Raw genomic sequence first — 12,442 nt, 5'->3', positions numbered from 1 at the left:
GTTCATCGCAATAGTAACTTAAACTCCACAGCTAACCTGCTCTGGGGCAGGTTATGTTCTGGATAAGAGATCTCAACCTGAAATTGGGCCAATCGGCTGTGATTAATGTGACACACCTCTGATGCAATAAAGTCACTTCTGCTCCAAATTAAAGGACATTACATCGCAAATGGTTTTTAACAATGCATATTTATAATAATAATAATTTTGAATGATTTAGATAATTTATGTAATTATTATACCCTTAATCAATTACACATTTATCATTTTAGTTAATCAATCATTAATAGGCACTTTGTTAAAATTAATATAAATAGCCTATAAAGTCATATAAATAAGCTTTAAAATCAGTTAATAAAACTTAAAAAAAAGAAGCTTACTGAGCTTAAATGTTCAATTTTCTCTCTATCAACTAAACTTACTTTATAATTTTTACTTGCATACTATTTTTTTTCTTTAAGTTGTCCTCTCTCATAGACAGCTTCTTGCTGTGTTTTTCCCCAATAATTTTATTGTATTTTCAATAATATTCAATAATATTTTCATGTAATATTCAGCAGATGAGAGAAATTAATCTCACTGCTTGTCTCGCGAGAAGTAAATCTCATTTCCACAGCGTGTGATTGGCTGTTGACTGCTGATGTCACAGCTAAACTGCTGAACTCAGGATCAAAGCCTGAGTTGACAGAGTAAGCTGATGATCAGCATCATGGGACCAACAAAGCCTTAATACAATGGTTTGGTTTTGTCAACTCAAAACCTGTAAATCCTGTAACCCTGAGTTTGTTAAACTACCATCATGGTACAGGCCCCTGGTGTCAAAGTGCCAAAACTAGAACTTTTAAAAAAACAAATAAGAACGTCCAGCCCAACTGAGATAAAGGAACACAAACACAACGAAACACTTTACTTTTCATAGAAAGTAATTAGGGAGCAATGCAATATTGCAACACGTTACTTTTAAAAGTAACTATCCTCAAAACTGTGCATGAGTATAAGTTTGTTTCATTTTACAGTCTGTTTAATGATAGATTTTATATCTGTATAGCAGTGTAGACTACACTGACATTTTTTAAAAATGTGGTCAGTAGCCTACATGTTTGGGTTTTTTATAAAATAAACTGGGAGACTAGTTAGGATCGAGAAAAAGATGAATGCAGCAATGTACAGAGCCATCCTTGAGGAAGACCTGCTCCAGAGTGCTCTGGACCTCATATAGGGGTGAAGGTTCCTCTTCCAACAGGACAACGACCCTAAGCACACAGCCAAGATAACAAAGGAGTTGCTATGGGACAACTCTGAATGTCCTTGAGTGGCCCAGACTTGATTGAACATCTCTGGAGAGATCTGAAAACGGCTGTGCTGATGCTCCCCATCCAATCTGATGAAGCTTGAGAGATCCTGAATGGAAGAAACTGCCCAAAAATATGTGTGCCAAGCTTGTAGCATCATACTCAAAAAGACTTGAGGCTGTAATTGGTGCCAAAGGTGCATTCAACAAAGTATCGCACAAAGGCAGTGAATACGTGTGTACATGTGATTTTATTCGTTTTTTTATTTTTAATACATTTGCAAAAGATTTCAAACAAACTTCTTTCATGTTGTCATGTTGGGTATTGTTTGTAGAATTGAGTGTAAAAAAAAAATGTAAGGTCAATTTTGCACACACCAGCAGCCCTTCCTGTAGCTCAACGCTTGGCTGAATTTCCTCTATAAGGATCACTCTCTCTGTATACCCATCCATGTGTTTGCTTTTGACCCTGAATAGAATCATCCTATGTTTGTTTAAGCCTATTGTCTGCAGGTTTTGAGAAATCCATTAATCGTTCCAAAGAATTATCAACCTAAACACAGACTAATGTCAGGAGGTCTCTGTTGATACTGATACTGATGTCACTTCTCAAATAATTGTTGTCTCCCATGATAAAAGATCATTGCTGCATGATAGAGAGGATTAACGGTTTTATCTGGGATTAAAGACAGCCCCTATCTAGGGTTCCTAATGGGTGTGGGTTTATATTTAAAGCTTAAGACCTTCTAAAAGCTCTCCATCCATCCATCCATCCATCCTCGGAGAGCTTCACTTCAGTCTGGAGAGAGAAACTGGCACGCAAGTTTGTACACAAGTACTAGATTGCACTATGACTGAAATTTTAATACTTGCTTTAACAAAGTATGCATTGATATTTGTTTGTTAATGAGAAGAATATCCAGATGATGATTGTTGGTAGGAGATGACAGCTATGGTGGACAAAATGGAGGTAGGCTATTTCGTTTATATATTTTCTATTTTAGTTATTTATTTATAACTTTTCTGCTAGTTTATTACTTCATTGATATGAATCCTTAATTAACAGTATTAACAATGTTTACTTCAACCTGTTAAGAATGTTAAAGTTGATTAATGTTTTGTCTTTGCAGCAAGTTTCTGTCGAACAGGATCAGTTGTTTTCCCTTGTTAGTAACGCTCAGCGTGGAAGAATAGATGAACAGCGCTGCACATTGGGTCCAACAAAACCTCAACAACTTCATACCAACAGCCCAGGTCAGATGTCTTTGTCATTTTGCTAATGGTAATAAAAATACATTTAAAAAAAAAATCACTCTATTTACACAGTTGATTAATCACAGCCTATTAAGACAAATGCTTATTTCAAGTTTTCTGAAATGTTATGTATAAATTTGAAAATGAGGCATTTTCGAATAAATATGAACTAATTCACAAACATTTCCATCAAAACATGATCAGAAATTTGATCATTGGATAAACCCAGGTTAAAAAAAATGTTGTTTCATTTTGTTGACATATTATATTCAATAGTTTTTACAAAGGGGTTTTGATAATTATTTTTTATGGAGCCTCTTATGGAGCCTTTAAAAGGACATAGTGGAGGAAAAATGATGGAATTGGGAATAGATAAACTTTATATTCATATAAACTTTGCATTTCATTCATAAAAGTTTTTATTTTCCTGAATCCCCAAGTTTGAGAGACAAAAAAGGTTTTGCTAGTTAATGCAAAAGTTTATGAATGAATGCAAATGTCTTTGCAAGAGAATGCAAAAGTTTGTGTTTGAACGGAAAATTTGCAAAGTTTGCGAGCCAATGTAAAACAAACATTTTGCAGGCAAAGTTTCTCAGGGAACGCTAAATTTTGCGAGCGAATGCAAATATCTTTGCGAGAAATTTGCGAGTAAACAGAAAAGGTAGCGAAACGAAAGAAAATATCTTTGCGAGAGAATGCAGAAGTTTGTGTTTGAACGGAAATGTTTGCAAATGAACGCAGAAGTTTTTCTAAACGAACATAAGTATCTTTCAGCGAAAACGCGACGTTTTTGCGAGCGAACGTAAAATTTCTTGGGAGCAAATATTTTGCAGGCAAATTTTCTCAGGGGACGCTTGCGACCAAATGCAAATATCTTTGCTAGAGTGTGCACAAAATAGTGAGTTACGTGAAATGAAAGAAAATATAATTGTGAGAGAATATAAAAGTTTGCGAGTGAACGGTGCGAAACGAACACAAACATCTTTCAGAGAGAAGCCAAAGGTTTTGTGAGCGAATGTAAAGTTTCTCAGGGGAACAGTTTGCGAGCGAATGCAAATATCTTTGCGAGAGAATACAAAAGTTTGCGTCTGAACGGAAAATTATGCAAATGAAGGCAATGCGTTTTTCTCAGAGAATGCAAATATCTTTGCGAAAGAATGCACATGTTTGCAAGTGAATGCTAAGTTTCTTTGGGGAATGCTTCTAATCAGTGTTCGCCCAAACTCACAAAAGTTAATGTTTAAGTTTGTGAATGAAGAACACAAATATCTTTGGAAGGGAATACAATAGTTTTGCAAGCAGATGCACCTCTGGGGAACGAAAATGTTTTGAAAATATATAAAAAAAAAAATCCATATTCCATATTGACAGGATTAACTGTACAGTTTGGTCATGCAGCTAACGTGTATTTCTGAGTATTATGGCAGCAATAGCCCAAAATACTCACAATTGATCTGTGCATGAAAAAGGTTTTGTCTGTAGAGTTTTGCCGTATAAGTAGCCTAACATGTTCATTTCTGTTTGGGCGGCTCTGCGGCAGATGCCGACGACTTTTTCCAGTTCCTGGTCAAGAGTCAGAGCCAGCGATTAGATGACCAACGAGTGACGCTTAGTTCTTTGCCAGGGATGGAGGCATTCACGGTCAGAGATCCGAAAGACGGAAATGTATTGAAGACAAACTTTGATCAGTTTTGCAACATGGTCAGCAGAGCTCATGTGAGTTTTCCAGTGAACTTTGGAGCTCAACTGATTAATAATACTTTTATTGGAGCATATTTTACAATAAAAAGCCGTTTTAGTCATTTTATTTCCTAATTGGACATTTAATTCACTGTTACTCATCATTCTTTGTAATTATTTGTGAAATTCACTAGAAAAATTAGTAGCATTTCATTTTACATTCCTGTTCCCTATGTACACGTGAGTGCACATACTGTAAAATAAGTCTTTCATAGCCTTTTTCAAATAAATCCTACCTTTTTTTATTGTATACAGAAAAGGATTGAAAGTATTTTCAAAATTCTTTACCTGCAATGTAGAGTTTCCGGAAACATATGCCTTCAAAAAACACCCTGACCCCTGGGGCCCCGGGCTCTGTGAGAAGGGCGAGCTTCAATCCTCAACCTCCTGCTGATTCAGACACTTATAACACGCTCAAAACCAGATCAGCCTCATTCAACCCCATATCAGACCAAGACAGAATGGAAAGTTTTCAAGTGAGTATGAATGCTATCCTATTAACAGCGTCAGATACTTATTCTCAAAACTTCCAACTAACAAAGTACAAAGGTTTGTTATTCTTGTTCTTAATCCATCAGCATGAGCAGGACCAGCTGTTGTGTCTAGTTAGTCAAGCACAACGTGGACGTATGGATGAACAGCGTTGCTCCATTAACCCCCTATCGCCATCACCTAGACATATGGATAACAGCCAGTCAGGTTAATCTGTAATAATAATTCAACAAAATCATATAACAAATGCTTTGAAAAACAAACAAATAACCTTTTATACACCTCCTAAACAGATCAAGATGCAGATAATTTTTTTAAACTCATTACTAACACCCAAAGTCGACGGTTAGATGACCAGCGGGCAACGCTAAATTTGGTGCCATCAAAACAAGCTCCTCCTGGTATGACAGCTCAGGAATCGGATCAGCTCTTCACCATGGTCTCCAGAAAACAGGTATGTAATATAATGAACTTTCTATTCATCAAAGAATCCTGAAAAAAATGTATTATGGTTTCCACAAAAATTTAAAGCAGCACAAGATTGAAAGCAATTATAAATGTTTCTTTATCATAAAATCAGGATATTAGAATGATTTCTGAAGGACCATGTGACACTGAAGACTGGAGTAATGATGCTTAAAATTCAGCTTTGATCACAAAATTCAGATTTTTAAATGGTAATAATGTTTCACAATATTGTTTTTTTATTATTATTAAATAAATGCAGCCTTGGTGAACATGAGACTTCTTAAAAAAAACATGGTGTGTGTGTGTGTGTGTGTGTGTGTGTGTGTGTGTGTGCGCGCCCTTGTTTATATTACATTATGGGGACTAAATGTCCCCATAAGGATGGTAAAACCTGAGATCGCCTACATTGTGGGGACCAGTCAGCGGTCCCCACTTTTCAAAAGTGTTTTTTTGAGAAAGTAAAAATGCAGAATGTTTCCTGTGATGGGTAGGTTTAGGGGCAGGGGCAGTGTGGGGGGATAGAATGCACAGTTTGTACAGTATAAAAACCATTATGTCTATAGAGAGTCCCAAAGATTGTGTGTGTGTGTGTGTGTGTGTGTGTGTGTGTGTGTGTGTGTGTGTGTGTGTGTGTGTGTGTGTGTGTGTGTGTGTGTGTGTGTGTGTGTGTGAGTGTGAAAATAAAGAAATATAATTCTAATTTATTTTTAATGTTTCAGTTTGTTTTCTTAGTGCATTGACAATCATGAACAATGTGATGAAACGTCCCCCTTTGAGATACATTTGTAAACCATGCACAGGAATAATAGGGGGAAGAGCCTACATATAGGCCAGCAAAAAAGGGCTTATTTTAAGATCTTAATCAACATTTAGCGCTCTCCTGTTTTCATAATTGTACATGTCCAGAAATAGAAACCTGGATAGAATATCATTAATTTAAAAGCACTCCATGATAACAAGGCACGCTTGTATTATTTTTTTCTTTGGCAGGGCTCTCGAAAAGATGATCAGTGCAGCTCTGCTCCCAAAATCCAGCTGGGGTCTCCTGCCCCCCCAAAGAAATCATATTCTCAGCCTGTATCCCCAACTTACCCTCCATCTGAATCTACCAGGAGATCAGGTTCATTTAATCCTTCCTCTGAGGTGAGCTGAGGTGATATAATACCACTGAATATGCTAAACATGCTACAGAGGTTTTACTGTATATATTTCAATTTTGATAGATTTTGTAGTCACTGGTATTCTTATTGTATTGTATTGTATTTGTGATGACCTGTAGTACTCAGATTAGTTTGCACAATAGTCAGTGTATGTTTACATGACAGCGATGTACTGAAATGCGATGTACTTTCTTTTGGTTCTTGAAAAGTTACGCAGACAGACATTGTTAAAATGATCCCGGTTCACCCGGGTCTGTGAAAATGTCTAGTAGTAGTTGGCAATGTCACTTTTTAACTAAAGAAAAATGGATTTAAAAAAAAAAAACGTGATTCATCAGACCTGGCCACCTTCTTCCATTGCTCCATGGTTCAGTTCTGATGCCAACTGTTGCTGCTTTTGGGGGTGAACAGGGGTCAGCATACGCAACAAACTGTGATGCACTGTGTATTCTGACACCTTTCTATCTGAACCAGCATTAACTTCTAGAGCAGTAATAGCTAAAGTAGCTCATCTGTTTGATCGGGGCACACGGGCCAGCCTTCGCTCCCCACGTGCATCAGTGAGCCTAGGCCACCCATGAACATGTCACCGGTTTGCCACTGTTCCTTCCTTGGAGCTTTTTTTTGTGTTCTGACCACCGCAGACCGGGAACACCCCAAAAGAGCTGCAGTTTTGGAGATGCTCTGACCCAGTCATCTAGACATCATAATTTGGCCCTTTATCAAACTTACTCAAGTCCTTAAGCTTGCCCATTTTTTCTAATTTTTCTAAAATTGCTGCAAATACCTGTAAAGCGAAGCTGTTGTCTGTCCGCTTAAGCCATTAAAATGCATTGACAGCACTGGTTTGTTTACAACTATTGAGAGCTCCTTGAACTATGTGACCGCGCATGTGCCGACTCCGGCTTTAACTGCCATAAGAGATCTCTTATACTACAATAACGCCAAATACATTTATTGTTTGAATTTCATATGGATTTTTTAAAGCTTAGATGTTTACAGTGCATATCAAAAACAGGTTTGGCACTTCGGTGTGAGATTTACTTGGGCAGAGTGAGAGCAAGCCTGAAAGCATGTGACCTACGATCGAATGGAACGCATCAGGTGTGTGTGTGTGTGTGTGTGTGTGTGTGCATGAGAGAGAGAGAGAGAGAGAGAGAGAGAGAGAGAGAGAGAGAGAGAGAGAGAGAGAGAGAGAGAGAGAGAGAGAGAGAGAAGCGGTCTAGTGACAGAGAGGGAGGGAGGGAGAGCAGGAAAAGGAAATGAACGGATGTTCTGGGTTCAAAATAAGTCTGTAGTATCAGTATCTAGCTGACAGTATCTGTAGTATCTGTAGCTATCAGTTACCATAGACTACTTTTTCTTAGGATAGTATAATATATAGTATTATGTCCCTGAAAATTGATTCATATAGTGTTTTCTTTCTCATAATTAAGGTAAAAAATTGTATGGATGAGGACCAGTTTTTTTCCATGGTGCATCATGCACAGCAACGACGAATGGATGACCAACGGTGCTCATTTGAACCCTTTAAAAAGAGGACTCCCTCTCCTAAAAAACCAAATGAAAATCCCACAGGTAACTGAAGTCTGCTTGGATGATTATGAATATTAATCACTGAATCACTGTAATCCAAAAGTTTCACACTGTGCTACTGTGTATGTTGCATACAGTGGAAGATCCTGAGGAGTTTTTCAATTTACTGACCAAGTTTCAGAGGGGACGACTGGATGATCAACGTGTGACACTTAGCGCATTGCCAGTTCTCCAGCCCTCCGGAATAGGGACTATGAGAGAGAAAAATAAAGCAGCCCCCCAAATCATGCTGACCCCTGCGTCACCTGCTGCACCAAAAAAAGTTTGTTCCAGACCTTCCTCTCCCACTCTGACGGTCTATGAATCAGACATGCCTCCCCCCAGATCGGCCTCATTTTTCCCACCCTCAGATAAAGAGAGATTACAGAATGATGACATGTCTGGGCAGGTGAGAGATTTTTTTTTTTTAGCATGTAGCCTACTGCATCTATTTTTTGCTTTTGATTTCTGAAAATTTAGCTGAAGTGGTTGATATAAATAGTAAGCACATTCTTGTTTTACAGATATCCTTTCAAATTTCCATGCGCTTCCCTCCACATCAGGTAAGTACAACAATAATTTACCACAAAACTTATTTATAAGAATGAAAGAATATTTTGTGAAAAGTTTAGTTCAGTATAATCCCAAGTAAGTTTCACCTCACTGTCACAACATGGAGGAAAAATCTGTCGATTACTTATGTTTCATTCACGACTCAATCTAAATATATTTTTAAAGCACAATAAAGCAGCAGTAGTTGACCATTGTGATGAACAATATCAATAAAAAAACTGAAATACATACAACAGTATGAAGTAAAAAATAACACTAACACATGATTGATGCTTAGACTAGTCCCGTTTTACTCAGAGATTATAAACCTTGTCAAAAAGAGGGTTTTAGTTGAGATTATTCTAATAGAAAGTGGTAGGCTGTTCCATAATTTAGGGCCGGCTATGGTAAAAGCCTGAATCTATAGGGACCAGTAAGTGTCTATTAAAAACTGAACTCAGTGGGAGAATATACTGTATAAGGGGCCCAAGATAGAGCCTTGGGGAACCCCACAGGTCGAACTTAATTTGGAGTATGAACACCCTTCCACGCAGACAGAGAAAGTTCTAATATTCAAATAGAAAGTTCTAATATTCAAATAGAAAGTTCTAATATTCAGTCTGCAATAAGAATACTGTGGTCTACAGTGTAATACTACACTTAATTTTAAAAGTACTACAAAGTTCCCTAAATCAACAGATAATATATTCAATACTTACATAAAATAGAAATAGAAATTCTGTCAGTATTTAGTACCTTCATTTCGTTGTAAACCCACAACCATGAAAGCACTTTAAAGCAGTCCATATAACACTCCTGAAGTCATATGACAGATTTGTGTGAACTGCTTTTGTCAGTATGATAAAAGTCAATGGGACCCAAAACATTCAAGCTCAAAAAGGGCAGAAACAAGAAAATCACCTGAGTACACAGAGAAAAAGGTGTTGACACCTTTTTTTTCTGTGTGAAGGACATTTTTTTGGGGTGAACTATCCTGATGACGAGATCAACTAACTTGATGGGCATAAATAATACATAAATAACGACATAAATTTGGGCCTGTTCCTTAAACAAAGCTATCATATGGCTTCAGAAGACAAAATTATATAGCACAATATAGTGCAAGAGATTCCTATAGACAACTCTGAGTTTTTTGTCATGTTCATTGCTCACCTTTTACTATTAAAGGTGAACTATGTAGTATTTTTGCAGTAAAATATCCAAAAACCACTGGGCCAGTGTTATATATTTTGTTCAGTTGAGTACCTGCAATATCCCAGATGTTTCCAACTATTTGTAAATTGTGAGAAAATTGCTATTTTAACTAAGGACAGGGACGTTGCAGCATTGCATTTGAGGGAGTCGCCCGTCAATTGCGTCATATCTGCGTTACCCTCGGTTTCGGCTTTTATTTGGCAGGAGCGCTTTACTCTTAGCAGTGTGAACAACTGAACGCACGGAGTAACGTCATAACATCGTTTTAAACACACTTAAATGTGTCTAATATGATAAACAGAGCTACATCACCTCAAAATCATAACCGGAAGAGCGGATCTGTGCAGACGCCCGGCAAATGAGTCCCGTCCCGTCATAATAAAAGTCCCGGTATTCGCAAGGCGGGTATTTGTTTAACAATCGCTCCAGCGGCCGTGCTCAGGTCCATAACACTCGGTCCTGCTCTGCTTTAGACTACAGTAATGTTAATAACCGCATGCATGAACGTGATTTCTGCCCGAGTCCTATTTTTCACCGGCTGTGATGAGAAGACCACATCTCCCAAGATGCTGCGCTCACACTTTGCGTCATCAAACTACGCATTTGTTTTGCATAGGCGCCCTCCAGTGGACAAAAGCTACATAGTGCACCTTTAAATGCTGTTGTAGGAAATGAAACAACTTTCTCTATAGGCCACTGTAATAGCTGAAATGGAAAAGGTACTTGCCCTAAGTGCTGTTCATTTATTTAAATAAAACTGAGTGCACCTTCAAGTAAGTGCTATATGAGCTGATCTTGCAGCTCAAAGTAAACAAAAGACTTAAATATTGTTTTGTTCCAGGTGGCTACTTATTCATGACTGAACATTAAAGGGATAGTTTACCCAAAAATGAAAATGTGATGTTTATCTGCTTACCCCCAGGTCATGCAGGTGTCTTTATTTCTTCAGTAGAACACAAATGAAGAATTATAACTCCAACCATTGCAGTGTGCCAGTCGTATAATGCATGTAAATGGAGTGCAATTCTATGAGTAAAAAAAAAAAAAAACATGGCTCATGACAACACATTGATGTCTTAAGATACCGAACAGTATTGTGATAATTTTAACAGTATTATTTATTTATTTTTTACCTCAAATACACCACTATGTCCAACAGGTCTGTACACGACATGGCATAGTTTATGCAAGCGCTGGAAAGTGATCTCTCGTGTGTATCTCTACGCCATACTGTGTACATTGACCTCACTTACGAGTGTTATTATCACTGTATTATACGACTGACACACTGCAATGGTTGGAGTTAAACATCTTCATTTGTGTTCTACTGAAGATGCAGTCACCTATCCTGGATGCCCTGGGGGTAAGCAGATAAACATCACATTTTCCTTTTTGGGTGAACTGTCCCTTTAATGTCTAATGCGTTCTCAACTCTGGTCACGTTCGGTCCACATCAAACTTACACACCAATACATTTCTAATATAATCCTAAAAACTCCTTCAGCATTTTTTTCAGGTGTGTTTGATTAGGATTGGAATGCTAAAGTTGAGAACCCCTGGTCTAAAGTCTAATGTCTATTTTTGTGTCTCCTTCAGGTGCATGGAGCAAATGATCAGCCGTGTCCATTCCCGGAAGTCTTCCTCACAATTGGACAGCCAGGGGAGGCTATAGTACTTCCTCTCACCCATAGGCCTAGCAGACCGCTTTCTCTCAATGTGAACCCACCCAGAAACCATCGCTCCAGGTCTGCGTCCCCTCACAGGTCTCCTGCCAGACAGGGACACTCAAGACCCTCGTCTCCACACCCAGGAGATGCGGCTAGTCCAATCGGCCCATATGAGGACTACTTCTCTCTCATCCAAAGAGTCCACACCGCTCATTTGCAACAGAATAATGAACGGGACAGAGCAGATCCCAGCAAGGAGACTAAGAAGGGAAAGAGTAGTGGAAGGAAAGAGAAAAAAGAGGGAAACAAAGAAAAGAGAAAATAGGACGCTTGTTCAATACATGTGTTTCACATCACCTGGATGAATGCCAGTTTTACAAATAAGCTAAACATGGTGGTTGAGTAAATGGATTGACTGGAATTGATGATGTTTGTGTGTCTGTATTTAGTGTAAGCGTACAATATTCAGATAAATCTGCTGTGATGGATGCTCGAATAGGCTTGTGATGCTTCTGTTGTGTTTGACAATCTTCTGTGAATTATAAATAAATACATATTTCTGTGGTGCTTTCTTATGTGTTTTTAAAATACCTACTGTTACTAGCTGAATTTGATACTTATATAAGCACACACTAATGTGACTAATGAATGCAAGCACATCATTTGACCAAAGATACTTTTAAAATAGTGCTAAGACTAACTCATTTTTCCTTATTATGTATATTATATTATAATATGTACAGTAAGCTATATACTACATAGGAATTGATTCTGAATTAAGTTCGAAATAGATCTCCCCCCCAAAATAAATAAATAAATAAATATTCTCACTCCAACCTGAACTTAAAAGGTGGCAATCATCATGGTGGCAATCAAGTGGAAATCATCATCGACTTTGCTTTGCTAGCTGATCTGTTAAATCTATTAAAGCCTAGATCAGTGGTTTACTATTATTCTCTACTGCAATAAAGAAATTGAAATTGAAGGTTAGCGTACAGAATATAAATTAATTTAACGAGGTTATTCCA

General features: G+C 37.7%; 1 protein-coding gene across 2 annotated transcripts; it reads left to right on the top strand.

The window, feature by feature from the left end:
- The first annotated feature begins 457 nt into the window (after positions 1–457).
- Positions 458–11,968, top strand: LOC137054459 (uncharacterized). 2 transcript variants are annotated; one of them, XM_067429010.1, is made up of 11 exons: positions 458–2,261; positions 2,422–2,545; positions 4,086–4,261; positions 4,585–4,761; positions 4,864–4,984; positions 5,071–5,231; positions 6,236–6,388; positions 7,842–7,983; positions 8,079–8,389; positions 8,505–8,543; positions 11,344–11,968. In XM_067429010.1, the coding sequence occupies exons 1-11, from the start codon at positions 2,235–2,237 to the stop codon at positions 11,737–11,739; spliced, it is 1,827 nt and encodes a 608-aa protein (XP_067285111.1). In that variant the 5' UTR covers positions 458–2,234; the 3' UTR covers positions 11,740–11,968. The 2 variants fall into 2 exon arrangements, with proteins under 2 accessions (XP_067285111.1, XP_067285110.1); XM_067429009.1 differs by lacking the exon at positions 458–2,261 and having other exon boundaries at positions 2,271–2,545.
- Positions 11,969–12,442: the final 474 nt, after the last annotated feature.

Source organism: Pseudorasbora parva, chromosome 2, assembly GCF_024679245.1.
Source record: "Pseudorasbora parva isolate DD20220531a chromosome 2, ASM2467924v1, whole genome shotgun sequence".
NCBI lineage: Eukaryota > Metazoa > Chordata > Actinopteri > Cypriniformes > Gobionidae > Pseudorasbora > Pseudorasbora parva.
This window is presented reverse-complemented; position numbering and strand designations above follow the sequence as displayed.

What these genes read in the sequence shown, in the direction of transcription:
- LOC137054459 (XM_067429009.1), top strand. Translation starts at nt 2,389, where the DNA reads ATGTTAAAGTTGATTAATGTTTTGTCTTTGCAGCAAGTTTCTGTCGAA. An exon ending in ACTTCATACCAACAGCCCAG is followed by an intron (nt 2,546 to 4,085) that starts GTCAGATGTCTT and finishes GCTCTGCGGCAG; the next exon opens with ATGCCGACGACTTTTTCCAG. An exon ending in TGCGCTTCCCTCCACATCAG is followed by an intron (nt 8,544 to 11,343) that starts GTAAGTACAACA and finishes TGTCTCCTTCAG; the next exon opens with GTGCATGGAGCAAATGATCA.